Raw genomic sequence first — 27,762 nt, forward strand, 5'->3', positions numbered from 1 at the left:
AACGAAGGAGAAGATGAAGCACGAAACACGTCAAACACCGACGCTCTTCAGCAATCTTCTGAAGGACCTTGGCAAAAGGTTGTGTTTCCTCATGTACAGATGCGGACTCGGCGATTGTGACTCTTAAAAGGAAGGGAGAAGAAAAAATCAATCTAGAGAAAGCCCGCACAAAGCCCGCTCGCACAACACCGCCGCCGCCCCGTCCGAGCACCGGCGCTTGCGTTGGGTGGGTGCATGGTGCATGTGTGCGCCGCGACGCTCGCGCGGGGTAAATCACACCCAATAAGCGAAAACCGGTCACGCCCAAACAGGGCACCGCCGGTTTGTTTTTGATAACGAGCAGAGTCACACAGGATGGGGCAAAGATTTCGCAATAGTAAAATGCGGCGTCGACGGAGTGTCATCGGAACCTTTCCGCGAATCAGCGGGGCCAATGTGCCGCCGTTGCATGAGCGGGGAGGGGCGACTCCCGCATGATCCGACAATCTTTTTCACGACGAGAGGCAGAAAAGAAACAAGTGAGCGGGAAAATCGTGAGTTGCCGGGCGATCATGCTTAGGCACACCCATCACGCGCACCCCCCCTCTGACCGGGCACCCGGTAATGAAATCCAGTCCTTTCGCCGCTCCTCGCCCCAAAAGCGCCAAAAAGGAAGGACTATCATATGGGATTGCGCTGACCGCAGCACAATTGGCGGTCAGATATCTATGGTGTGAGCTATTTACCTTTTTTTTTTCTCACATCAGACCGCTTATCAGCAACTTACACACCACTACCCGCTTCCGCGAGACATACTCCGAGCATGGTCGTGTGGTGGTGCCATTTCGGGTCGTGCTCCGCGGTACATCTCAAGTGCATTGCAAAGGTGGACGGAATTTATGAATTGTCGTGTGCTAAGGATGCATAGAAAAACGTTGGCCTCCATCTATAAGACTATCCAAAATGCAATCTCTTCTAAAGCCGCCTTCGTGTCTTTTGTCTCGTTAAGGATCCCAAACAAGAAACAACAGCAAACGTAAAGAATCGTTCCCGCGATAGCCCTTCTATAGTCGTAACGCCTTTTTGTTGGAAAAACAAAGAAACAAAAGAATGATCCACCATTATGTTCGTGAACAATGGACCCCCTCTCTCACCATCATCATACGCAAAACGAAAGAAACTTAGGCCTCATCATCCGTATCCGGCGGGTGAGGAGTACCCTTGGGGCTGTTCAGCCACTCAATGTGTCTGAGACGCCTCCTCACCTCTCTCTCCTTCTGCTGAGCCCTGGTCATCTTCTTCTTCTTCTTGGCCTTGAACTTCATGTCACCACCCTCGGCCTCCGAGTTCACTGCGCTGCTGGCCGCAGTGCTGGGCACCGTGGAGCTGGCAACACTGCCCGGCTTGCTGTCCTCAAACGCGCTAGAGTTGACCGCAAGAGAACCCTTCTGGATCACACGGCCATCGGCGACGTGCCATTGCTCGGGGCAAAGGGCACCGACGAACTCCTCGTTGTGAGAAATCATGATCACGCCACCCTTGTAGTCGCGGATGGCCGCAGCGAGACCTCCCATCGAGTCGCGGTCCAAGAAGTTAGTCGGCTCGTCGAGAACAAGCAGATGGGGGTTGTTCCACATGGCACCCTGTATATCAAGTCAGCTGATGTACATGTCGAAGAAAATATTGGTAGTGACTTACAGCAATGACAACCTTAACCTTCTGACCACCAGACAAACCGCCAATCTCGTTGTGGTTGGCGATCTCAGGGTCCAGGCCGAGGTCATCAAAGTGCTTGGAGATAACCTTCGGCTCAAGCTGACGGTAACCAAGACCCTCACGGGAAGACTCGTGGTCGTCGTACTCCTGGATCAACTTTTGGAAGCCGAGCTCAAGCAGCGTTTCACGGGAAACCATGGTGTTGTACTTCGGCAGCCAGCCAACCCACTTACTGTAGAAGTCGTTAGTTTGAGGAAGACGCAAAACAGGTGCGGAGGGATGGACACTTACACTTCGTACTGGAAACTCTTCTTCCACTTCTGGCGACCAATGAGAGCCTCAAGCCTCTTGGGGCCCCTTCCATCACCGATGTCAATCTCCTTCTCCATCTGCGCCTTATCCTCGGCGGTCAGGACACGAGTCTGCTTCATGAGCACCTCACGATCGTCACCGTTGGCGTAACGCCACTGCAGGTACTGATTGGGTGTCTTCTCCATGTGCATCTCAACGTGCTCAAGAGCGTGCTGCTTGATGTAACCAATACGCAGGTTAGGGTGCTTCTCAACCTTGCCAGTTTGCGGAATGACTTCGCCAGTCAGGACCTTGATGAGCGTCGACTTTCCAGCACCGTTGGCGCCAATGATGGCGACACGGGAGGATAGGGTCAGAGAGCAGGTAACATCACTGAGAGAAGCCTTCGATGATCCAGGGTACGTGAACGAACAACCACTCATGCGGAGAATGGCGCGAGTGTTGGACTTGACACCGGTGAGGATACCAGGGGGCGGGAACTTGAACTGAACCTGGGTGCTGGAAAGCGTGTAGTAGCTCTTTGCCTCGGGCTTTTGCCTGACGAAATCGGCCAGGTTACCCTTGTAGCACACAAGCTTCTTTCCCTCGTAGTGGTAGATGTCGGTGCACACTTCGTCCAAGAAACCGGAGTCGTGGGAAACAATCAAGCTGGTGATCTCTGTGTGCTTCTTGAGGTAGTCCTGCAGCCAGGCAATATTTGCAACGTCCAAGTGGTTAGTAGGTTCGTCCAGCAGGAAGACATCGGCGCGCATCAGCATGGCCCTGGCGAGAGCAAGCTTCATCTTCCAACCACCAGAGAGCGAGCCAACCTTCTCGGACTGGCGACCTTCGGGACCGGCAGTGAAACCGACCTCCTCCAGGACCTCAGAGATGCGTTCCCTGCTCTCGTCCTTGAACCTGGGATCGTTCGAAATATACTCAAGAATGGTAATTTCCGCATCCTCACCCTGGTTGTGCTCGACAAAGCAAGTCTTGACGACGTCCTGAGGAGGGAACCCCTCGAGCTTGCCCTCGGCAATGCTCCTCATCAGAGTCGACTTTCCGGCTCCGTTGCGACCACAGAGACCATAGCGGTGGCCCTTCAGGAGGCGAAGGTTGGTGTGAGAAAGCAACAGCATACCACCATAGCCAAGGGAGAAAGTAGCGTTGACAATTTCAGTCTCACCATCATCCTCGACGACGGGCTTGCCGTACTTGCGCTCGTCCTCCTCGAGGAAATAACGGTGAACGTTCTCCGCGATGGTAGCAGAGCTGCCCTCGCTCGTCAAGGGCCTGATGTAAGGCTCAATGCTCTTGACGACACGGTCAAGAGCCCGCTGGTTAGCGTCCTCCGCAACCATCTCGGTGATGTAAGCACGGGCGAATTTCCACAGCTCAGCGTCACCGGGGAGGTCCAGAAGGCCACCGTTGGTGGCAATCTCCTTGTCCAGCACGGTTCCGACTTGCTCTGGGGTGGTGCGCTCAATAGGCGAGGCGCCATCGGCATCCTCACCCATGGCGTGCTTGATAACGTTCATGGCACGCTCGCCCAGCTCACGGACTTCAGGGAGAGAAGCGCGATCCTTGACAGCCTGGACACCAGGCTTGAGCTTAGGCAGGAAGTTCCTAGCCTCCACAGGGTCATGAACAAGCTTTGTCAAGTTTTCGACAACCACCACAGTCTGGCGGAGAACTTCCTGGTTGGTCGAAGGGTTGTTGAGAGAGCGCTCCAGAAGCGGCGTGAGCAGGGCCAGAACAGGCGCCGTGACGACTGCAACGAAGGTGGTCATGGAGAGAGCGTGGATGGCCTTCTGTGTGCTGGCAGGAGACGGGTTCTCCATGGCCTTGATCAGAAGGGGGATCTTGGGCGTGACGTCGTCGTTCTGGAGAAGGGTGGAGAGAGCGTTCATGGCCTTGATGGCCTGCTTGGAAACCTCGGCCTTCAGGTCGTGCATGCCGTTATCGACAATGGGGATGAGGCCTGCAAGCTTCTTGCCCATGGCATCGCGGAGAACGTCCTTTTCAGTCTCCTCTTCGAGACTGCCCATGCCCATCTTCGCCTTGTCCGCCATCTGCGTCAGCAGGGAGAAGGCAGCAACGGAACCCTGCCACTTTCCGGTGGATTTGGCGAGGTACTCGGTCAAAACGGGAAGCAGACCGAAGACAAGCGCCTCAGCCCTGAGTTGCTTAAAAAGCGCGTCCAGAGCGTACTGCGCGGACTCCTTTATGGTGGTGTTCTTGTCGGCCAGAGCATCGAGGCACAGCGGCACCAGCTTCTCTTCTTGCAGGAGAAGAACGACTTCGCTCAGCGGCTGGTGGGCAGGCATGCGCTCGAAGATGGCGCCCAAAACGAACATGGCGCCTTCCTTCTTCACAGCATCCTTCTTGTTGCCGGCGGCCTTCTTCACCTCGTCGATGATGCCGTAGGCCTTCAGGCCGCGGAATCCGACGGAGCCCTCAAAGAGCCCGCAGAGCGCGTAGGCAGCATCGAGCGAGGCCTGCGACGTCTTTGCCGTAAGGGAGTTGTTCAGGAGGGAGGAGACTTCGTCAGCCGTTGGCGGAACGGCCTGGGAAGGGTCGGCGGTCTTTGCAACTACAGCGGCGGCCATGGGAGGCGACTCGTGGTGGGGCATGACCCGGGTATCTTTGGAAATGGAAAGAAACGCAAGCGCTCAGGGTGTCGTGGCTCTCTGCGCGGCTGCGGGCTTACGGAGAGGGGCGCAGGGAGAAGGCCAGCGAGCGCGGTGAAGATTCGTGCGACGGGGCGAGGCACGAACGGCGCTGCTGGGAGCGCGAGAGAAAAGAGCGGGCGAGCCTGGGGCGCGTAGGCTTGCTCGCGCGGGTAGAGTGGAGAGGTGAGAGCGCAGAAAAAAAAAAGAAGCCGGGGAGGTAAGAAAGGGTGGGAGGCGAAGGCGGTGGATATCTTTTAGGCTTGGCCCCGGTCAGAAAATAACTCTGGGCTGTCGGCAACGGGGCTTCGGGTGCCCAGACGCCAGCCCAACACGTTCTTCCGCTCGGGTGCAGGCTAAACTCGGGCAAGCGCGTAGGGCTGGGTCGCTCTGGCCACCCCTCGAGCCCTACGTCAACCACAAAGCCTCGTTTCTCCGCAAAACTGGTCGCCCATTCGTCACCCTTGCTTTCTGCTCCCGTACCAGATCCACCGCTCCGGCGCTTCCGTCTCTCCTTAATCGCAGCTCACGGTCTGGCCGACTCACGCGTGTATCTAGTGCCAGTACCTCGGGCTAGAACAAGCCGGAGAACAGAAGGAGCACACTTCGACGACGGGAAAATCAAGTGAAACAAGTGTCGCTATTCTCCAGAATCCATCTGTCGCGTCTTTACTAGATCCCTGCTTTCCGTCTTCCTCCCAGCGAACCTTCTTCGTAGATGGTATACATAGTCGCGACGATGAAAGATACACGAGTAGTCGAAGCAAGCATCCGGATGCAGATATATATGGGTTCCAAATCTACGGTCATCAATGCCACGATAGACAAGTAAAGGTACATATCTGAACAAAATTTTCATTCACCAAAGCCATCTAAGGATATCGCCAACTGCTGATCTTATTCTACGCATAGCTGCGTCCCATCCTGGTATATGTACATACAGCAGAAAGAAATATCTCGAATTTTATTGAGAATATCAGAATGCTAAGTTCCCGTTAGATGCCACTTCAAGATTCAGGGAGAATGAGTACGACTTACATGTCTCAGTGTTCCCTTCTCCCATACTCTTGCTTCCGCTTGAACCGCTCTGGATGTGGCCCAAGATACCGTCAATGTAGGACGCGCCACTCCATTTCTGGTGGGTCAAGACATCACAGCCCGTCTCCTTCTCACGCTTCTGGACGAGGTTGACATACGCCAGCATACCGTCGTCCTTGTAAGCCTTTGAAAGCTCGTTGGTGATGGTAGCAGTCGAGTGAAGGCCTGCGAGGGAGATGAGCTGCAGAACGAAGCCGTGTTTAGCCAAGTCCCAGATGAAACTCTTCAGCGTCTCTTCCGTGAAGCCGTGAGCCATCCAGTTGAAGCTTGGGCTAAGGTTATAGACCAGCTTCTTTCCAGGCACATCCTTGTGGATTTCTTTTGCGAATCCTGCTGCCAGATCTACGCTCGGCTCCTTTGTTTCAAGCCAGAGCAAGTCAGCGTAAGGGGAAAATTCAATTGCACGCTTCGTTGCTGGTGCAAGACCGGCCTTGAAGTGGTAAAAGCCTTCACGCGTGCGAGGAATATTCTCTGACCACACGACGGGTCGTCTGGCATAATGAGAAGCAAGCGCTCTGCGCTTGTTCAAAGAGAGATTCCGGTTTGCCGCGATCTCGGAGAGATAGCTGTCAATAGCGTGCTTTGAAGCGTTCTCGGACTTGAGGTGTTCGATAGCGGCTGTAACAATTAGCATAAACCGATGTTGGTGGCAGGCTGATTGGCAAATCCCTACCCTCGTCAAAGGTCACGAGCTTGTGCTTCTTGACCCACTGTGCCTCGAAGGCATCGATTTCCGCTCCACTGACACCGTTCATCTCCATCTCTTGTAGCACCTCAGCCAGGGGCTCTACATCTTCAGTTACACCCAAAATGAACTCGTGGTCACGGACATCGATGGCACTGCTCAGCAGCTTCCCGCTCTCCGAATCCGTCCTCGCAATGACCAGGTTCTCGCTTCCCATCATATCCCACTGGAAGCGAGCAGCGACCAGGCGATTGATGTGTTCGCCGGTTGGAACGAGAACCTTGCCCGCCAAATGCCCGCATTTCTTGCCCCCATGTAGCTGGTCTTCGAAGTGGACCGCAGCAGCACCGTTCTCGGCGAAGAGCTTCGCAAGCTTGATGACTGCCGACAGGCCGCCATGGCCAGTATCGCCGTCGGCAACAATTGGCCGCATATAGTCCACATACGGCGTCCTAGCGCGCTCTTCCTTGGACAGTTTCCGCCTGTTGTCCCAATTCTTCCTGTCGTGGAGCTGCTGGGCCTTGAACAGTCGTTGCACCTGGTTGGGAACGGTATTGTACGGGTAGTCGCCGAAGTCGGCTGAAACTTCATTGGTGGTGGTCAGAACGGAAGAGCAGGCCCAGCCAGAGACATAGAGGATCTCTTGGTTCGGGGCCTGCTGTGTCATTTGAACGGGGTCGATAGCGCCCACTATTACGCAGACCAGTCAGCATCTACACATGGCGATGAGCTACAGCCCAGGGAAGCAATGGCAAGAGAGCAAGTTGAGGGATTGACGATGGACGCACTTGTGTGTACCGGCTTCCCTTCCGCCGCGCGCTCCTCAAGCAGATTGAACAGCTTCCGCGCCATCAATGAGCTCGGATACGTCTGTTGCAATGCACCACGCTTGGACACAACATCTTCCGCAGAATAAGGCCGCTTGATACCCTTGTAACGTGGCGACGCCCACCAATCTCTTACTTGCCGCACCTGCGCGTCGAATAGTGCCTCCTCCGCGTCGCCTGCCTTGTCATACTCGGTCTGGAGCTGGAACGAGTCTGCCGGAAGGGCCGTCGATACAGGCGGGGACACAGCGCCCAGGGGGGACGGCGCCATGCGGACCACGGAGGTGGAAAGTGGGCGAAGTAGGGAGGGCGTGAGACTGAGGCGCGTAGTGTAGCGGCTCCGACGCGCGAGAGCTCGCGACGCGTTCCGGAACATGACGCGGAGGTCGTGAAAGGATTTTGGGTTTAGTGAGGCGGTGGTTGCAGGTGGGATTGCCGTGGCCAGGAAAGACGAGGGTCGAGGTAAGCGGCAGACAGGTAGCGGGTGGGCGTTGATCCCCTTGGGAGCTCGGCTGTCGTCGGCGTGGACGTCTTTGGAGTCAGCAAGCGGCGCGCCCAATCGTTTTCAGAGAAGACCCCGCCGCCGCCGAGGTGGAACGGAAGATGCGATGAGAGGACGTGCGAGGCCGGAGGAGTGCTGCGGTTCCCGGTAGCCGTCTGCTGATTCACCGTTGCAGGCAGTGGGGCGGTTCAACGTCAGAGCTCCCTGGGCCGAGGTCTGGGGGCCCCGCACGCCAGCGCCGCCTCCAAAGCCGACGGAACCCTTCTCTCCCGCGAGCCTCCCACCTCCTGCCAGCCCGCCAAATCCTGGGTAGAGCTGCAGCCCGAGTCCTACTTTACATCGGTTCCCTCGTCGTCCGCTCTTGCCCTCTCAGCCTATCTGCAGCAGCTCCAGGGCTTCAATTGACCACCGCTTCTTTGTTCCTATGGCATTGAACGCTCGTACCGCCTCGAGAGCTCTCAGGAGCGTGAGGGTAAGCATCGTCGATCCCCAGAACTCGGTCACTCACTGACATCGTCAAAGCCTTCTGTTGTCAAGCCTCTCGCTTCTAGTAAGCCTATCCGCTTCCGCGCCAAACTTACCCGGCTGCTCACACCTCAACGTAGTTCAAGCCCGCGAATCCTCCCGCAGCTATGCCTCCTCCTCCGAGCCTGACCTCAAAGAGACCCTTGCGAAGGTCATTCCCGCGAAGCGCGAGCTGCTCAAGAAAGTCAAGGGCCATGCGGACAAGAAGATTGGCGACTTGAAGGTTGAGAACACGTTAGGTGGAATGAGGTGCGTGGGTCTGCTTTCCCCGCCGCTGAGCAGACTCTGACAGACGCGAACTCCAGAGGCTTGAAGGCCATGGTCTGGGAAGGCTCGGTCCTCGATGCAAATGAGGGCATTCGCTTCCATGGCCGCACAATCAAAGACTGCCAGGAAGTCCTCCCGAAGGGCACCAGCGGCACTGAGATGCTTCCTGAAGCCATGTTCTGGCTTCTGCTTACCGGCGAGGTCCCCACTACCTCTCAAGTCCGCAAGCTTTCGCGGGAGCTGGCAGAGAAGGCCGCAATCCCTACCTTTGTCTCCAACATGCTTGACAACTTCCCCAAGGACCTCCATCCCATGACACAGTTCGCTTGCGCCGTGTCCGCGCTGAACTACGAGTCAAAGTTCGCAAAGCTGTACGAACAAGGTCTTAACAAGGCTGAGTACTGGGAGCCAACATTCGACGATGTCATCTCCCTCCTCGCGAAGCTCCCTACCATTGCCGCCAAGATCTACCAAAATGCCTACAAGGGCGGTGGTTCGCTGCCTGCCGAGGTTGACCTGAACCAGGATTGGTCTTACAACTTCGCTGCTATGCTGGGCAAGGGCGGCAAGGAGAACGAAGGCTTCCAGGACCTTCTCAGGCTGTACCTTGCGCTTCATGGTGACCACGAGGGTGGCAATGTGTCGGCACACGCAACTCACCTCGTCGGTAGCGCCCTCAGCGATCCCTTCTTGAGTTACAGCGCGGGCCTTCAGGGTTTGGCTGGTCCCCTTCACGGACTTGCCGCTCAAGAGGTGCTCCGTTGGATCATTCAGATGAAGGAGGCAATCCCCAATGATTTCACCGAAAGCCACATCAAGGAATACCTTTGGTCAACACTGAAGTCCGGCCGTGTTATCCCTGGCTATGGTCACGCCGTTCTCAGAAAGCCGGACCCTCGTTTCCAAGCTCTCATGGATTTCGCATCCGCAAGGCCAGAAATTGCAAGCGATCCTGTCTTCCGCCTAGTCAAGGCAAACTCTGAGATCGCTCCAGCTGTTCTCACGGAGCATGGAAAAGTAAAAATTCCCACAATCTACAATTTACCTACAATCATAAGTTCAGAAATGCTAAAATTGCGCAGACCAAGAACCCTTTCCCCAACGTCGATTCTTCCTCGGGCGTTCTTTTCCACTACTACGGCTTCAAGGAGACCCTCTACTATACCGCAACCTTTGGTGTGAGCCGTGGCCTCGGCCCCCTCGCCCAACTTATCTGGGACCGCGCCCTGGGCTTGCCCATCGAAAGGCCCAAGAGCATCAACCTTGAGGGAATACTCAAGCAGGTCGGCGGCGCGTGAGTGGAATTTACTTCAAAATGCTTAGATGTCAAATTTTGCAATGAATGATTTGATCACGCAGTTTTGAAAGATATTTACATGGCTTCTCTGATAATGAATTTGCTTTCACTGATTGAAATTTGCGTTCGCAACAACAAACCGCGAGACTACTAAAGCTCTGAAGCTGGTTAGTTATGTGTTTCAAAAGTACAACCTCAAGTATGAAGTATTTGCTAATGAGCATCGAGTTCACCTAAGTTATTGGATTTTGGCCGCGAAGCCAAAGTTCCTTAGTTGTAAGGTCAAAAAAAATAGATTGGGGTTATCTCTCTCCATCTTGTCGGGTCATCTGAATCTTGTATCAAACCAGTCTCAGATAAAGCAATCTGAGAGCAGCCCTTGCTGTATTCTTGAGAATTCCACCGCAAGTATTCACAATGGCTTATGCGTAGCAACCAACATGACCGTTACTCTCGAGGTCGTGCTACCAGCAAACTGATTCTGTGGCAGCAGGTGTCTTAATCAAAGAGCTAGGAGCTTGTTCGAGAGTCTCGACTATGGAAGCAGTGATGCTGAAGCTCGTTGAAATAGAGATATAGGGGTCATCAGTGTGGGCCAATGATGCTTGTGACTATTTAATGTAGATGCTACTGCGCATAGGAATCGAAACAGGAAGGTGTCTGGGGAAGCAGAGAGAGTCGCTGGTAAAAGCCCTGATGACTTTTGCGGAGGGGAAGAAGCGGAGTCGGTGGCAGGAGCAGAAACGTAATGTTTGAGTTCATCTGTCAGTGGCAAGTGAACGAAGAGTGAAGAAGTGACTGGTGGGATTAATTAGTAAAAGAAACGCGGTGCATTTGCGACAGTATCACGTGTGCATCGGCAAGACTACGAGAGCACCTGCTGCCCGTCATGCACTTCACCCCTCCCAAAGGATTATTTCTAGTTTTCTACAACGGTAGTAACAACATAATGTGTGAGCCATGAGTCCTGCATGTGACGCCAAAGGAAGCAATCATACTGTGGCGGAAAACAGCACAGAAACACTGGAAGAGTCATGATTTCGCAGGATGAGAACTCCCAACCTGTCCCGAATCCATGCTTGGTAACGAGAAAACTTACACCTATATTTGTTGGTTCTCATCGCGGCGAGTTGTTGCTGGATAAGCATGAACTGGAGGTTGTAGAGCGACAAGGTTTTTAGATAATCTAAAAGTTTACAGTTGTTGATGGCATGCTTCTCACACTGATCTGCTAACTGATTTAAGCACAGAACAAAGGGTGAAGAGTAACGAAGACATCATAGAGCAGTTCTTTAGAAGTCGAGGTGTAGCCTAATTCAATTCGGGGTCAGATATGACATCGTATTTATTCAGCTTGACAGCTGCTTGCGCCCACCGCTGAAAGTATGTGCATAAAGTGATGACGAACCAAGCTTCCATATGGACAATTATGCGACAATGCTTGCCATCGGCCCCGATCTAATCCTATTTGACTCCATTTGTACCATTTCCAATCGAGTTCGGCCGTGGCGCCGTACGGGGAAACCAGTTTTGCGGTCTCAAATTCTGCCTTTTGGCGGATGGCCAAATCACTTCGCCTGGTTGGTACTCTAATGGAGCAATGACGGGATCTGGGCTTCTATTCCGCTGTCATCAGTTCCTCATACTATTCCAAACAGCCAACCTGACGAAGCTAGAGGAAATGGATATAGTCATCGATGATCAATACCGATGACGAGGATAGATGAAGTGTCATGTTGGTATGGGAGGCGCAGAAAAGGCCACGAGCAATGGACAGCATCGGAACTCCGGAAGAAAAAGTGAAATTGAGCTTCCCTCGCACCGCTTTGACGCACCTCTACAGTCGTGTAATCGTTAAAGTCACTGCATCAAGAGAAGCATAGTATTGGGCCATTGTATGAGGCAACTTCAGAGAGCTGAAAGGCGCCTCAAGAACGACTGTCCAAGCTTTACTGGATTTACGGCGATAGTATCAAAACAAACGGGGGAGTTTGAGAATGACTGATTTTCATGATAGCCTTAAAGCGAATAGGCCACAAAAATTTGTACTCACCGCGTCCTGAGTGTATCTTGGACTTTCAATGAAGGCAGTAGAAGAAATAAATAGAAAGGAGTGACTGAAAACTTATGCAATTGCCGTACGCTCGATGAAAATGAAAGTCACAACGGTGAGACCAATATCTGTGTTTAGAGGAAGTGGATGTGAGCTTCGGCTGCAAACTACCCTCAGACTTGCAAACGTTGCTTCGGCGAGCTGGCTAGCTGAGATTTCAATGGACAAGAAATCCGTTTACCACGGTGTTGAACTGCCAGCTCAAGCTGCCAACTCAAGCATGAGCGTTGGTTGTGGCACAAGGATTCGGCAACGTCTGGATTTTACTATATCTCCTGACCTAATCGGTGAGATCAACAGTTCCGGTGAGTGTTCAAATACCCGCTGATCAAAAAGGTCTCCAATATCGTCAAGCTCAAGTTTAGTTACTTACCAAGGACCAATGGTTAGCTACCTTCCCAAGAGTAACACTCCACGGGCATGGGGCCGCGCTCTTTTGCTTGTCTAGGCCACACTCACTGCTGTAGCCCAATCTCTTAAATTCGGCCACTCCAAGGCCTCGAAACTTCTCCCACAACCCTTTCAGACCCACCTACCTGCCAATTCCCTAGGCCACCGCCAACCTGATCAAAATGTGCAAAGCAACCACCTACCTGTACAGTTGCGGCGGAGCCTTCCATACGATTTCCACTTGCGACAAGAAATGCTACGCCGGCGACAGCCCTTCCTCTCCCCACGGCCAATCGCGTCGCTCTCCAAGAGGAAGTATGGAAGACCACCCCGACCACAACAACACAACTTCACCCCCGACCTCCACGAGCAGCACCGCGACTGAAGCGGCGCCACCGACCAGGACAACGACATCCACATCCACATCCAGCGCCGGTGCCCGTACCCGCACCACCGGCTTCCATTCTATCAACAACAACAACAACCAGCACGGCCATGCCACCACCACCGACTCCCCCACCACCAAAACCTTCACCCCCTTCGCCACGCCCGTCAACCCTCACCCCCGCCCCCTCCACATCTACACGCTCCCCGACTCCCTCGCCCCCTCCAAGACCGTCTCCCCCACCCACGCCACCCGCGTCCTCCGCGCCGGCCTCCACCACCGCCGTTATCCGCCCCCACCTCAAGCCGCGCGCCGCGGTCCGTCGGCGCTGCGCAAATGGTTCGTGTCGAATGTCTTCACGTCGTGGTTGTTCCGGCGCAGCAAGGGCGGCGGTGGTGGTGCTGCCGGAGGACGCGTGCTGAAGGGGGACGCGGAGGGCGAGGGCGAGGTTCGGGTGGTGTGGCAGGATGCGGTCGAGGTGCGGCGGCGGGGCGTGGAGAGGGTGGCGGTCGAGGTGCGGGGCGAGTGTCGGGTTTGCGTGGAGAGGGAGGCGAGGGACACGGCGTGGGCGGCGATGGCGGAGTTTAGGGGCGAGGATTAGGAAGGAGGGAGGGAGGGGCGGTTTCGATCGGTTGGTTGGTGACTGGTGAGAGCGAGGGAGGTGGGGAGAAGAGGAGAGAAAGAGAGAGAGAGAGAGAGAGGCGAGGTGAGAGAAGGAGCGTGGCGATGGTTTTTTGTTAGCGGATGACGGTGGAAATGGTTCAAGGCGCTGGATGGAAGGGGTAGTAGTGACGGTTTTGCGCGGATGGCTCTTGGCCGATGAGGAAGGTGTGGTTGGAGGGTCCTTCCTTCCTTCCGCCCATGGGCTGCGCTCTGCGGCTTGGGGTCTGTATTGTAGCCAAGGCCGCGAAACGTCACTATGGCTGCCGTTGGTCGTTTGCGATTGCGCTCTGCCACGTCAATTGGGCATCTCCAGCGCAGCCCGCAGTTTCTTGGGGGGTCTGGCTTCGCAAAGGCAGGACAACGATTCAGTGAAGGGCGTCAGCTGTGCTGCAGTAGGACTGAAGTGCAACTGGAGCGACGGCCTTGGTGAAGCATTCAGGCGGGCCTACTCATTGTATATGCGAACTATGTTTGGTAAAGAAGCAGAGCTCGACAACGGCACGCGTGGCGTCATAGGATTAATTACCAGTCGCCCCTCTACCCCTCGCTTCCTTCAAAATGTCCATCCCAGGCTGTCGTCGTGCTTGAAGCTCCCCCCTTCCCCGCGCCGTTAGCCAGTGACGCGCGTCTCGGAACATAGCGAGCCAACGGCACTAAAACCCGCGCGTTTCGGCGCGTCCCAGCGATACCCGCAGCTGTCGCATTCCTTACAAGTGGCCGTTGTCCCCCGACTGTCATTCCCGCGGCCGGTCCCATCTGCGGACAGGGGAAGCCTGCGAGCGTTGGGCATGCCCTGCTTACTGAATCACGCAAAGAGAGCATATCTGTGTCTTATTAGATGAACGGAGTGTCAGTCTCCGTGTCACTCCGCGCCCAGAAGACAGGTGAGAGCAAGGTACAAGGAAGTAGATGTATCCGACCATGGCGACAGGGAAGCCTCGCCCGACCATATGCTTCGCAGATCCCTGATAGATGCCATCGTATCCTCTACCCAACCTTTCGTCACAAACTCAAGCCCGCCTCCAGATGCGACAATGGAGAGTTTTGTGATAGGTCGTCTCTTTCCCCGTTCCCACCGTTGCTTCTTGGTGACACTGCCTCCTCACCTGCCCCGCAAAGCAGTCTTCTCAGCGAGGGAGTCAGCAGCGAGCATCTGGACGCCAGTGGTAGCCTTATGCCGAGCCCAAGGCACGAAAATGCCTGACTGGGACGTCGGCGCCCAACAGCGTCGCGAGCGGCACAGGCTCGGCCGAGGAGAGAGGGCGCTCATCAGGAGTCTACACCCGCCTCTATGCGCGCGAATATCATCAGAGGGAATCGTCAACCATCGACCACCATCCGCGACTCAACCCGCCGTGGAGAGACAGTGCAGCCGGCCAGCGACGGCAATACGACAGAGCCTTACGGAACGGGCAATTCGCCCGCCCGACACTATTGGTTCCTTGACCACGTTGGCTCTGACCATGGAGCAAAAAGAGCACGGGTTTCGCCCTCTCTCTGCTCATCACGGGCAAATCTCTTTGGTGCTTTGGGCACCCCCAAGTCAGACGTCTCGCTTGTGTGTACCGCCTTCATATGGACAGTTACCGGATCCGGCTCACCGCTCACGGTGACGACTACTGAGCTGATCCTTTGGTGGACACTGACAGAAGCTATGGTCATCAGCCTGTCTCCATGGCCCCTTCCCAATCGCTTTGCCGAGAATCCCAGCTGGCCCGGCCATATTAGCGGGCGATCTTATAAGCGCTGATTGCAAGACACAAGCTGCCACCGATTCGACAGCCGACGATCGTGCTTTTACCACGGAGGCTAGCGGGAGGACGTGCTGCCGCCCCAGAGAAGCAAATGATTAAAGGCAGGGCGACGAGTGAGGGCGAAGGGAGAATAAGGAGAGAAAGGAGCAAAGGCAAGGAAATCAGACAAAAAAGCAAAGAGAAACCAAGCAGAGACAGGAGGCAAAGGACGTGCGGCTGAACAGAGCGGATGGCTAGGACATCCTTGCCGTGTTGCGGAAGAGCTGAGTGGAACGGAACGCACGCCGCCAGATGATGAGTATTCATGATCAATCAAAGCACTGCCGGCGTCCGAAGAGCACGCTCTGGTGGTTTTCGGACAAGGATCCAGGATCTTTTGAAAGCTTCTCTTCGGGCCGGCTCGATGAAAGGGCGGGAGGGGCAGACTAAGGGCGAAGGGCGGCCGCAACCCCATTCCCGAACCGGCGGCCGCTGCCCTTGCCCATGGCGTTTCCCCTCTCGCCGTCCGCATCCTCTCGCCACCGGGAGTTCAGGAGTTGCCTGGTCGGGATGGTGGTGTATAGGGGCACTTCCCAAAGCGGCTCCACGTGCAGCATCGGCCGTGATGGACGGTCAGGGCGTGCGGGCAAATGGGAATGAGACATGGACAACGCAGCAGGGCGCGGTCTTGTGACTGGGTGGCAGAAAAAATCGGCATCTACTGCTAGTGAACACGTGTTGGGAGCACCGGTTACGAGACGGGGGGGGGACTGACCGGGAGGGGGAGCCGGTGTGTGGTGGGCAATGGGCATCATGGGGCGACGGAGATGGGAGGAAGGCGGTCGCCGAATGGGCCGTCAGTGCGCAAGCGCCGGAGAGGTGGTCCGTTGCGCTGTTCGTCATCCACTACTGCCGCACCGCCCCAGCCCTGGCCCTCCAACGGACATCCAAACGCCCACCTCGCGCCCGTCCATCGTCAGCCCATCTCGTGCGGCGGGGCCCGGCTGCCGCGGCGGCCGCGGCACGGCGTATTGCCCTGCGGTCGAGCCACCCGCGAGCAATTGGCACCGGTGCCGCCGACAAGCAGCAGATCTGCCAGAGAGCGGAGCGGCGATCACCAGCTCAACCCTCAACCTTCCACATGTGGAGATACGACGACATGGAGGGCCAGCTGGGCACCGTCCGCCGGCAGCGCGCGCGCGCGCCCGACGTCATCAGAGCCACCCGCGGGCCCGCCCAAGGCAGGCGTTCGGCGCATGGTCTGGCGGGCGTCCCCGTCTCCACCGCGCATCTCGTCATGGGCCGTGGTGGTGAGCATTGAGTGGCTGAGGCAGCGCCGCAGGGAGAGCGCGCAGAGAGCGGCCAAAGGGCCAACCGGTGAGCCTGAAGCGCGTCAGAGCGCATCTTCACCGCTCTTTATCCGCTCATACACGCCGACCCACCGCCTCCCGCAGCACGACAAGAGCGACATCGCCCGCCGAAAGAGCCGTCCAGCGCGCAGAGCCTCCAGACGTGCTCCAGGCGTCTTCCCTGCCGGCCCGTACCGTTATCTGCGGCCCAGTGCTGCACAACTCACCCTGCCCGCCCAGGGGCGTGCCGGCCGACTGATCACATTCGCCCCGTCGCCCAGAATCGCCCAATCCGGCCTCTTCTCCATGCTCGCCTTCATGCCAAACCCTCCCCTGCCCGAGCCCTCCTTCCGTCACACCCCTTCGTCTCCCTCCTCCTCCTCCTCCCTTCCAAGTTTCTGGTCCCGACCCGTACCCGATTCTTCAACCTAAGCGACCATAACCGCCCCCCGTCCCGCTCCCTCCCGTGCCGCCCGCTCTTGCCGTGCCGTAGGCCCGCTAGCATCACCATCACGCCTCGTCATTGCCTCCCCCCATCCGCCCCAATGCCCTGTTCCCGCCACCGCTTCTATTTCCAGAATCAGCCACCCGCCTCGTGTCTGCGACCAACTCCGTGGTAAGCGGCCATGTGGCCACGCGCGCCGGTGCCTTGTGTACGAGGTACCCCCTTGTTCGCGCGCCGTGCCGCACGACGAGCATGGAAATCCGTAGGATTCGAGAAAAGAAGGAGTGACCACCTCCACCATTGCCGACATCATGGTCCCGTCGTCGTGACTTCGCCACAAGCAGATGCCACAGCCGCCATGGCCCTTCCCACATCCCCCTCTCCTCTTTCTCCACAAGGAGCAGCGCCGCAACCGCAGCGCGAGAGTCAGGCAAATGCTCGAGCGTCTCCGCTCAATGCCACTCTTCTCTCTCTCGCGCCCTCTTCCTCCCAACAAATTGGCGCCGGCTCATCACAGTCAGTGCCCTCTCTCCCTCTCGACCTCCTTCCCTTCCCCTCTCTTCCGGAAAGCACCGGCGTTAGACAGAACAGTGCCCGCGCCTCTCTTCACCTCCTCCAGCACCAACTACCGAAGCCACATGTGAGTCGAACCGGATGTAGGACCAAACGGGCGCTTCTCAAACCACACCGCCTCCCGCCCCCGGTCAGGTCCCCTCCCTCCCCCCCTCCCCCTCTGTCGCCGGTCCCCTCTGCTCTTTCTGTCGCACGTTAACGGCGCACGTACAACGCGCGCGTGCACGCACGAGTTGGGACGCACGAGCGGGTGCACACGCGCCCCGCCCATCAAAAGGACGCGAAACGAGAAAGCCACAAAAAAGTCCCCGATTGACACGCCCAAGTCATGTCCGCGCCGAAAAGCACGAGGCACGGCTGTGCGTGCTTTCGCGCTGCGGATGACTACTTTTCGCCGTCCGTGCGGGTGCCCTTGTCCTGGCCGTGCTTTGGCCATTGCCCACCGCCCGTGCTGCTGCTGCTGCTGCTGCTACGGCTGCTGCTGGCCACATGGTGGTGCCGTCCCGTGAGAACCGCCCGGGGCCATGCATGGGGCGCTTGGGGAATGAACGTGACTTTTGGGGGGTGTTGTGGGCGTGCGAGGAGAGAGACGTAGGCGCTCGGAATCGTCGGTGTGCGCGATGGTGCGTTTGTTGAGCGGACCCTTTTCCGTCCCTTGTTTGAACCTGAAACAGTTCGTGACGAGCCGCGCCTGCTTTGAGAACACGGTAAAAAGATCAGGCCGCCGCCAGCTGGAATCTTGACATCAGCAGAGCGCAAAAAAGCCATGGCCTCCAACCGCCTTCGCCCCGTTCTCCTCTTCAATGAAGCCTCGGCCAGACCCGTGCACCCGAATCTCCGATCGTTCGATAGACAGAGATCTGACGTGGCACTGGGCAAATAAATTGCCTTCGAAAGATCTGTGCGCATGTTCTTGCTTCCTCTTCTGTCTGCTTCCACCACGTTTGATCTTAGGAACGGCGAGCAATGCTTGCAGCAAATCCGGGTTTCCAGGGTCTGTCCATTGGGTGTCGTTCTCCGTGTCTGAATCAATAGAACCCCAGTTTTTTACGGTATAATGGTAGGTGCCATGCTTATATCCGTTCCGTCGGGCCCAACGCTCTTCGCCAACCCACCCCGGTTCGCCACGAACCGAGTGGCCGTCGTATGGTGATTAGTTTAAACCCGCACTCTCCGCACGAGCCTCCCATGCGCAAACGTGAAGCGGACTTCGGAACCAGAAAGCACGTGCGCCGGGTCGTTGCACCCGGGAATATGGAGGGTGCTTTCAGACTAAGCCAAGTGATGCTCGGCGGTGAGCGCAGCAGATGACGGAGGACGGCGTCTGTGACATGCGGGTGCGGGACAAGCAGAGGCGCAGCGCAAACCAGCCCGGGCCGCCCGCGGCGTGGGTCTCCTGCTCCCACCAAAACCCTCCCCGTCTCACGCGTTCCCCTCGATCCTTTCTTTGGCGAGCACGAGGCAGATAGCCCGGTGCGAAGGGCGAACCGCTGCCACGCCATGCGGTGATCTGTGTGAAAATCTCATGGCCGGCCTGTGCGGGTGACGGGTGACGGGTACCATAGCTTTTTCATGCCTTCATCGTGTGGTCTTTGCCGTGCCTGCTGTGCCGTAACCCTCGCCCGTTTTGGGAGCTCCTCTACAAAAACGGCAATGCGGGTGACGTCTGCCGCATGCACCAGTAAGGGGGCAATGATTATGGGATTATCGCGAGAATATCTGCTGGGAGGTGCGGGGTTACTTACGATACCTGTCTGAAAGGCCCATAACGACGCTTGCGGCGAAGTCGCGAGCCAGGCCGAGAGGAGCCATCAATAGCTTCGCAATACCTTGGTTTCCACTATTAGACGTCTCTACCAATTGTCGGGAGGAGGGGGAGCGTACGAATTTAGAAAAGAATAGGGCTAGCCTTCCCGTGAAGGGACAATGCTCCGGGCGGAGCGGGCTCCGACTGTCAAAGAGAAACAGCCATCTTCATGCGAGAGAGGTCGTGTGGACAAGATGTATAGCCGTCGAAACGAGAGCGGTCCGAGCCGTTTCCTTCATGCCCACGTTCACGCAAGCACGTCTGCCATGTTGCTGATCGATGTAGATGTTTGTAAAATTGGAGCAAGCCGTAAGTATCGCTGAAAAGTTGTTGCTGTAACATGCTGTAATCTGTGGGCCAGTCAACGAATCCTGCCATGTCTTTAAGAAAGGCTGGCAGAAGAACGAAGCGAAGGCCATGCAGAACGAGCACAGTCATAGAAGAAGAAAGACGATGGAAGCAAAGCAAAACAGCATTGACATGATGTGAAGAGGACAAACGTCCCCAATTGTTAACTGTATGCTCGCTGCAAAAAGAGACGCAAAAGCCAAAAAGCCAACCGAAATCGCAAACAGTGATCAAATTTTGTTTTTCAGACAGCCACCCATGATACAGATATTCTTTGCAGACCAGAAAAGACTTGAACCGCCCAGACAGAAACGACAGAGTTCTAACCCTTGCCAAAAGCAGATGTGAGTTGGAGAAAAATTCGTCTCGGGCTCGTAAAACCTCGTCGTCGCTCTTGCGAGGAGAAAGGAGATTCACAAGGTAAAGAAGAAGAAGAAGAAGAAGAAAAAAAAAACAAACAATCTGGAAACATCTCCCGTCATTCATCATCATCACCGGAACCGAGACTGGCGTCGGAGGAGAAAAGGAGACAAGGAGATAAGGCGAATCCCAGCGAATCGTGTTTTGGTTCCCGGCTGAGAAGAAATACCTCGGATGTCTAATTACAAGGGTTGGGTTGAGGCGCAATAACACAGCAAACACTCGGAAACGACAGGATATCGAGGCTCACTTTTACTCGCAACCATCCGAAGGGGGAATCTCCAGATAAAAGAAAAACCGCCGAGACCTCGCAGGAAAACAGAGTCGAAAAAAGCACAGATGAGCCGCCCGAAATGTTATGAGGACTTGATGCATGAAAACCAGGGAAAACGCAAGGCAGAAAAAGGGGCAGTAGACGTATAAAATCCGCTCAGGCAACCGTCCGCGTCGCGAAGAACGCGGAGCCAGTACAGACGTATTTCTGGGAAAGCCGGTGCAGGAGGAAATTATGGCTCGGTGGATCCGAGTGATTTTGCCCGACACCGTAAGACCGAAAATCATGCTCGTAGCGAGGCCCTCGCTCGCATAGCGCAGCCAGCCGAGAGCCAGCTCCTTGCTGCTGCTGCTGCTGCTGCCGCCCCAAAAGGTTAGAAGTTCTCATCGCTCGTATATCTTCGCCGTTCAGTTCATCAACGCTCTCGTATCCTCACATTCCTCTGCGGTTGAGAGCGTTGAGCATGTCGGCATCCGCAGCGCTCCTGCCACCCGAATCGCCACCGCTGACCATGTCTGAAATGCGCATACCAGCTCTTGAACTGCCGGTTGCCGAAGCCGGCGCTGCCGAAGTGGGCGGTGGAGGCGGAGGCGTTCTCCCATCGTTCCTCAAAGGCAAGTTCGCTGGCGGCCTCAGCGTCGTGTCACTGCTGTACGTGTACGCACTCCCGCCCGGCGTGCTCGGCGCTCCTTGCGTGTGCGGGCTGCTGCTTGCACGGCTGGGGTCGTACGAGTAGGTAGACTGAGGGCTGGATCGGCGAGGAGGCTGCGGAGCGTAGTACGGCTGCTGCGGCGGTGGCGGCGCAGATGGGTAAGAAGCATTGGACGAGGCTGGAGAGGCAGCAGCCGGAGTTAGAGCGGACGGGTCAGGGTACGTGTACTCAGGCGGTCCGCTGGCGCGATGATTGGGAAGCTGTGATGCGGCTGCTGGATTCGGCGGAGGCAGAGTCGGCGTGTGAGGCTCCGTCGTCGGACGCTTCCGACCAGCTGCATCACGGCTCCGATCATCGTAGCCCGGGGCCACCGGGGGAGGCGGGTAGGCATGACCCGGGGCAGAATACGGACCTGTAGGGCTGGGTAGCGGATAGCCCGGCTGAGGCGGAGGAGGACGGTAAGCGGCGTCAGGTGGCTGTTGGGTAGAAGGGGGCAATGGTTGTCCGTAGGCGCCGTAGAGCGGCGGGGGCGCGCCGGCACCGCGCCAGACGGTGTGCGCGGGCACGAAGGCCTGGGTCTGGGCCGACACGGGCGTGAAGATGCACTCCTGCGAGAAGCGGACGCAGTTTGTGCAGCGGCCGTCTTCGGAAGCCTCAAAGCCCGAACAGCGGATCTACAAGTGTCGGCGTCAGTGACATCGTGCGCGCGGCGGCCATGGTGTTTTCTTGCCACCTACCTTACGCCGTCTGCAGTAGCGGCAGGCAATGGCGGTGCGCTGTCGAGGTGCGGGCTGGTGCTGCTGGTACATGTGCGGCGGGGGTTGTCTGTACGGGTCCGGCGGCGGAGGGCCAGGATACATCTGGTGAGGGGCCGGCAGGCGGTAGGGCTGCTGCTGTTGTAGGGACGTCATGTCGGAACGCGGATCACCGCTGGGCGGAGGGAGCGTGTGTGACTGCTGGTGCAAAGGTTAGGCTTCTTCTTGTGCAACTGCGGTGGTGGGGATATCGACGCACCGGAGGCGGTGGAGGCGGGTATGCGCCGTTGGAGGGCTGCGGCGACTGCTGCGGCGGATGGGCCCAGTGGGGTGGCGGAGGAGCGCCGTTGGTGGTGGTTGAGGGCGAGTGCCAGGCGGGTGCGTGGTGCTGCTGCGACGGATGGTGCGTGCCGCCCGTATGTGGAGGGTACATTGGGCGTTTTTGAAGAATGGGCCGCGGGTGCCGAGAGTGCCTGGTTTTCAGGCGTGTGTCATAGCCCGCCGCGCGAGAGGAAAGTCGCACAAAGAAGCCGGGCCGCGTGGGAGGGAAGCGGGCGCCGACGCTGCAGGGCCGAGAAGGCTTTGAGGCAGTGCAGGCGCGGTCCTGGGGGTGCGCGGCGATCTGCTTATGATTCGAAAGCCGAGCTGGGGGTGCGTCGGGCGGTCGCGGTGATGCGAAGGGTCGAGGTGGATGCAAGCTGCGCCCAGTTAATAGGAGACGAGCGAGGAAGATGTCCCGGCAGCGGGGCTCTGGCGCCTTTAGAGAGCGGATGCTCCCACACTTCAGGTTGCTAAAGGCGGGTGCGGTGGCTCGTAAGTGCCCTTGCCGAGCGCTAGGTGCAAATGAGCGCGCTGCGGAAGAGCCCGTTGGGCGACTCGGCTCTGTGCCTGGCGGCAGCAGGCCTACGGCGGCGGGCCAAGTGAGTCTGGCTGCCCGCGTGCGCTCGTTTCTCGCCGCGAACCTTTAACGCCAGGCTGCCAATTAGTCAGTGGGCGCGCGAACCATGGGTGCGCGGTTGCCGTGGGAGCGATCACCGGCCAGGAAGCTCGCATGCAGCTAGGGGACGGCAGCAGGCAGCCCGCCAGCCCGCCGCAGCCCGCCAGGGCAGGGAGCGAGGACCGCGCAGCGCGGCTTGCCACGCGAGCGGCCATTATCCGCCCCGGCAGCAGCGGCGATCTGCGTCCACGCCCGCGCCCACCGCAAAATTTGCGACGGCTGCCAGGCCGCCTGCCTGAATCAAATACAGGGCTGTTCCCTGCGCCGCCCCAAGCTGCCCGCCGCCAGCGCAGGCGCTGCAGCCCGACCGCCTCCTGCCCGCCTCCTGCCCAAAAGCTGACGCGAGCAGCGGCGCTTTCGCCAGATCAGCAGCAGCACCTCCTCCAAGCCGTGCCTCAGCTGGCCACGCTCCCTAGCCGCCGCACGGGAGAACCCGAGGCGACCGCCTCTGCGTATCGCGACAACGTCCCCACCGCCTCCCGTCCTGCTCGATTGGCGCAACGCCCGGAGATGAGGAGCGCGGCGAGTATAAGGGCCAGACGGTCCCGTTGCGTCCGCCGTCCGCCTCGTACGATGGACAGACAGGACAGCGCTGCGCTCGCAATGGCGCGGCGGCGCTGTGCCTGGATGCCTGCTCAGCAAACGCCCGCTATTATTATATCATGACCATTATCATCATCATCACCGCCTCCTGAGGGCGCATCATGTCGAAACCGCGACAGAGAGCCCGAGCCATTCAGCGCTCCCCTTGTCCCAAGCGTCGGCAGCCGCTAAGCAGGCGGGAGAATTTTCTGGAAAACGAACGTGCGCCTGTCCAAGGTTTCCCTTTAACGACAGCCAGCGTTCCAGAATGTTGCTCCATCAGACACCTGTCACACTCCTGTCAACCCCGTCTTGCTCGCAGGCGCGCGCGCAGAATCGCCGAGCGGCGCGCTTGGTTATTTAGCATATATTCGGGCCTCCTCAGGCAAGCATGCGCCGGTTCACCCTTTCCCCGGCGTGGCCGCACTAGGCCGCCGCCAAGTTCCCGTCAACCACGGATGGGCTCGGCGGGCGAAGGGGCGGCCAGATCCTGGCCCTCCCGAGCGCGGAAGACCTGCAGCGTGCAGCCGTGCCGTCCGTAAGGTTACGTGTGGACTGCTTCTCAGGTCGATGCAGAGACGCGACTGACAGCGGGCCAGCCAACGCTCGCCGCCGCGCCCGGAACCCGTCTCGACGCCGGCAGTGGATCGTGAGACCGCGTACGTGGCAGGCACCAGCAGCTGCCCGTTTCAGCTGCCGTGAACCGCCATCCCGGTCAGCGGGGTGCCCGAGGTGACGAACAGACCGGGGCAGCAAGAGGAAGAAAAAAAGTGGAAAAGGAGGGAGGCCCGGCTCGGCGCCGCTCTGGAGATGACATCTTAACGAGCGCGTGGCCGGGGCTGTGCAGTAGGGCTGGCGGTCCTCGCACGCTGGCTGGCTGCGGCGCTGCGATGGTGCCGTGGCTAGCAGCGAGCCATCGCCGCGCGGCCTTGGATGCGGTCACCTGCTGCGAGACGAAGCGGGCAGAGGCGGCGGCCGACGGCCGTCAGATCCCGGGCCCTGCCTGGTAGTGAAGTGCTTGAAAAGCGAGCCTTGCCGCGCGATTGGGTGCCGCGCTCGTCGCCGTCATGGCCAATGCGCCGCCGGCGTTGCAGACCCCAATAATGGCGCGCCGGCTGGTCCTGACCTGAACCTGGAGACAGAGGCGTCGCAGCGAGCAGAAACCAGATCGAGACCGTCCCGCCATCGAGGCCGCCCGCCCGGCGAGCCCGCTGCCCGTGCCGCGGCCGATGCACCCTTCCGAGGCGGTAGCGTGGTAGCGCGGATAGCAATCGCCTCTGGAAGCAGGGGTCATGACGTATCAAGACCCGTCTGCAAAGACGCCGCCGCCGCAGCCCAAAGGCCCGAGGGGAGGGATGTGCGCGGCAGCGGCTGAGCGTGGAGACCCTCGCTCGGCTGGGAGCAAACCATCCCCAGCTGAAAGCGTGCTGGAACAAATCCGATTGCAACCAGACCCGCTGACGCCGTTGGTTCGCGAAGCCGCTGCGCATGGGCAACCGCCAATACACGCTCATCATCATCATAATATGCACGCGCAGCGGCAGTGGAGGGCCAAGGAAAAATAAAAAAAATAAAACCGTTATGCTTTGCGATTTTATGACCACCCACACGCGCAAACGCGCAGCAGCACGCTGCCCACCCAACCAATATATGCCCTCGATGCCATGGTGCGCCATGCCCGCCGGCCGGCCGTCGTCCCGCAGCTGCAGATTCGCCCGGCGCGGAGCGGCCGTCAGCCAGCATGTTAGCACAACCTGCCGCACAGCACGCACGCACACGCCCATCTCCACACATACACCGACCCTGGGCAATGACGGTTCTTGTCAAGCGGAGGCATTTCTGGGCACAGCGTCAAGCGAGGCAAGAAAACGATCATGGCGCTGGTGATCGGTGCCCCTCTGCCCCGGAGCAATCTCCTGTGTGGGCGAGCACGACAGCTCGCAGCTCGGGCTAGCCCGCTGCCGCCGGCCGTGCCCATGCTCGTGTGCACGCCTCCCAACCACTCCAACTCCACTCGCAGCGTGGCTGTGTGCCTCACCGACCGACAGCACCGCTGATCAGTTGGACGCACGCGATGCGGATGAGAGGCGCGGGGCGCCGATGCACGATAGCGGTTCGGGGGGGAAGGAGAACGGCCATGCAGACGGCGGGTGCGCGGGAAGACATGGATGGCTGCGGCGAGCGGCGACTGGCAGATTTAGTGACTGTGACGGCGCCCCGGCACGGGCACGCAGGGCTACATCATGTCAGGTCAGAAGATCCCCAAGCGATCATCGCGGAGTACCCGCAAGCCTTCCCTCTTTTCCCTTTCCTTTTTTTATTTCGTCCCGTGATGACAGCCGGGTGGACACTGCGCCGCTTCCACAGAGCACACCCTCCTGCCCGATTATTGTCATCATTATTATTTTTCTGCAAAGGGCGTTCCCGGCTACCAGACCGCGACGCTTCCTCAGGCTTCGATGCCTGCCTGTGCGCATTCCCCGGCGCCCAATTGGGCGGTGCGCCCTGCGGGAATGGTGGTGGCGGCAGCCGCCGCGGGCTGCGTGCCCACCATATGCGTCACATGCGGCCTCTTAGTGAGGAAATGGACGACGCACGTTCAAAGCGTCAGCAAGCTTTTACGAGCCGGCTGCCAGCAGCGGACCGTATCCTCTAGCGACCGAGGCAGGCACGCGCGCGCCCCCTCCCCAGCCAGGGATCGCGGTCGGCGGTCGGGCAAGGCTGCAGCGCCACCAAATAAGGTCCCCATTCTCGTATCTCACCCTCAACCATCATCACCAACCGCCGCGCCGGAGCACCGTCCACGCTCTCGTCTGCTGCGTCGCTTGTCCCACACGCGGAGAGACGACTCTGTGTGCTCGGCTACGAAAGCAACCCAATCGTACCCGCAACCCAACACGTCATCTCTGTGACTCTCACCCTCCCTCTGCCCTCCCCGCGGCGCGTGCGGCGCGTGAGCATGTGTGCATTGTTGGGGGCGAAGAACCTCGTGTTACGCCGTAACGTTCTTTCCCCTCTCTAGTCACACCTCCCATATTCCTTCCGTGGGTGGGGGTGCGCAGGTGCTACAATGCCTTTGCATAATCATCATCATCACCATCGTCTTCGTCACCAGCGGTTTCAATTTTACCCGAGCATTTCCACCCCACCCAAACGAAACCCCCACCAGGGGTTTCATGTTTAGTTTTGTCGTTTGCGCTGTGCGCACCTGCAAGCCTCTTGCGCAACGGCCGCCTTCTACTACCAACATCAAGAGAGAGAAAGAGAGAGAGAGAGGAGCCTTACCTTTACGATGGGCCCTGCTTGCCCTCCCCCCGGCCAGCAGGGGTAACCCGCTTTCCCAGTTCTGAAACCGCAGCGGCAGCAAGCAGCCCAAAAAAAGAAATAACCTAAATTCCCCGGCGTGACGCAGGCCAAACGGCCTCGTTTGAAGCCACAAGGGGTCCAAGGCCCAAAAAGGTTAAAGGTTAAAAAATAAAATCAAAAACAAACACGCGAAAGAGATTTGCCGCCAGACGGCCGTCTACACAAAGGACCGGTTGGCGCGCGTGGAGAGCATAGAGCTCCTTCATCCGTACAGCTTCCGTACCATCCTCCTCATATGATAGCGAGAGGTGGGATCGGATATCAAATTCCTTTGGCGGAATCTGAGTCGGGGTATTGGTGACGCTGATTCAAGGTTTGCCGGCGTGACCTCCCCAACGTTTACAAGAGTCGCTAGAAGCAGTCCTTGATTCAGGATGGACCGCCGTAGGGACAGGGGAATCGGTGAGGCGTAGGATGGCCTGCATGGGCATAAGAGAAAGGAAAAAGCGAAGAATGCCGTGTGTAACGCCAACCATTATGCAAAAAGCACCTTGCAGCTGTGCCTCGCAGGCCGCCTTGCGGGCCAAGGGGGATGGAAACCGATATGAAAGGGCGCGATGTCAACCAAAAAGGCAAAAGCTCAAATCCACACGCCAATGCGCTGCTGGAAGGGAGGCTGCGCGGCTCCCCGGACGCATGCGGATCCGAATTTGGCACAGTAAGGGAGGGATTATGGGCGTTTGACGCGTGTGTCCATATGCGCATATGTGGTATCGCGGAGTTGGAACTGGGATAAGGGGAATGAAACACGGGGAAAACGGGAGCAACGAGGAGAGAGAGGGAGGGCTGACAGGCATAAAGGCTATCCTTTTTTTTTGTGGCGGCCGGTGTGGTGAGACAAAGGAATGGAACCTGCGCAACGACTGACCGGGAACGGAGCGGGCCCCAAATCGCCCGCGGCGACCTGCTGCGGGCCGGGACGATTCGTGAGGTTCGAGATTCCACGTGGGAAAAGGGCGGCGGCGGGAGGACAACGGCTAAATCCTGGTTCTTGTTACCGCATGCCCCCGTACTCGGTAGCACGAAAAGGCGGGAGGACGCGGAGGAGGGAGGG

At 58.0% G+C, this 27,762-nt stretch overlaps 5 protein-coding genes across 5 annotated transcripts; 2 read left to right on the top strand and 3 right to left on the bottom strand.

Moving 5' to 3' along the window:
* Nucleotides 1-1,160: 1,160 nt before the first annotated feature.
* BKCO1_1800039 (elongation factor 3) lies at nucleotides 1,161-4,619 on the bottom strand (the record flags this gene model as incomplete). Its single annotated transcript, XM_020271815.1, has 3 exons — nucleotides 1,161-1,622; nucleotides 1,678-1,927; nucleotides 1,987-4,619. 3 exons carry the CDS (start codon nucleotides 4,617-4,619, stop codon nucleotides 1,161-1,163), a joined length of 3,345 nt encoding a protein of 1,114 aa, XP_020131513.1.
* A 1,012-nt stretch (nucleotides 4,620-5,631) lies between these two features.
* On the bottom strand, nucleotides 5,632-7,641 carry BKCO1_1800040 (isocitrate lyase; the record flags this gene model as incomplete). Its single annotated transcript, XM_020271817.1, has 4 exons — nucleotides 5,632-5,639; nucleotides 5,694-6,371; nucleotides 6,427-7,128; nucleotides 7,227-7,641. The coding sequence occupies 4 exons, from the start codon at nucleotides 7,639-7,641 to the stop codon at nucleotides 5,632-5,634; spliced, it is 1,803 nt and encodes a 600-aa protein (XP_020131470.1).
* Nucleotides 7,642-8,191: 550 nt separating this feature from the next.
* Nucleotides 8,192-9,857, top strand: BKCO1_1800041 (methylcitrate synthase precursor; the record flags this gene model as incomplete). Its single annotated transcript, XM_020271818.1, has 5 exons — nucleotides 8,192-8,239; nucleotides 8,290-8,317; nucleotides 8,373-8,541; nucleotides 8,598-9,576; nucleotides 9,642-9,857. 5 exons carry the CDS (start codon nucleotides 8,192-8,194, stop codon nucleotides 9,855-9,857), a joined length of 1,440 nt encoding a protein of 479 aa, XP_020131471.1.
* Nucleotides 9,858-12,541: 2,684 nt separating this feature from the next.
* On the top strand, nucleotides 12,542-13,345 carry BKCO1_1800042 (uncharacterized protein; the record flags this gene model as incomplete). Its single annotated transcript, XM_020271819.1, has 1 exon — nucleotides 12,542-13,345. The coding sequence occupies one exon, from the start codon at nucleotides 12,542-12,544 to the stop codon at nucleotides 13,343-13,345; it is 804 nt and encodes a 267-aa protein (XP_020131468.1).
* Nucleotides 13,346-20,788: 7,443 nt separating this feature from the next.
* Nucleotides 20,789-22,196, bottom strand: BKCO1_1800043 (c6 zinc finger domain-containing protein; the record flags this gene model as incomplete). The annotated part of the gene is made up of 3 exons (XM_020271820.1): nucleotides 20,789-21,682; nucleotides 21,746-21,964; nucleotides 22,023-22,196. The coding sequence occupies 3 exons, from the start codon at nucleotides 22,194-22,196 to the stop codon at nucleotides 20,789-20,791; spliced, it is 1,287 nt and encodes a 428-aa protein (XP_020131469.1).
* Nucleotides 22,197-27,762: the final 5,566 nt, after the last annotated feature.

Source organism: Diplodia corticola (assembly GCF_001883845.1).
Source record: "Diplodia corticola strain CBS 112549 chromosome Unknown scaffold18, whole genome shotgun sequence".
In the NCBI taxonomy this organism is placed as follows: domain Eukaryota; kingdom Fungi; phylum Ascomycota; class Dothideomycetes; order Botryosphaeriales; family Botryosphaeriaceae; genus Diplodia; species Diplodia corticola.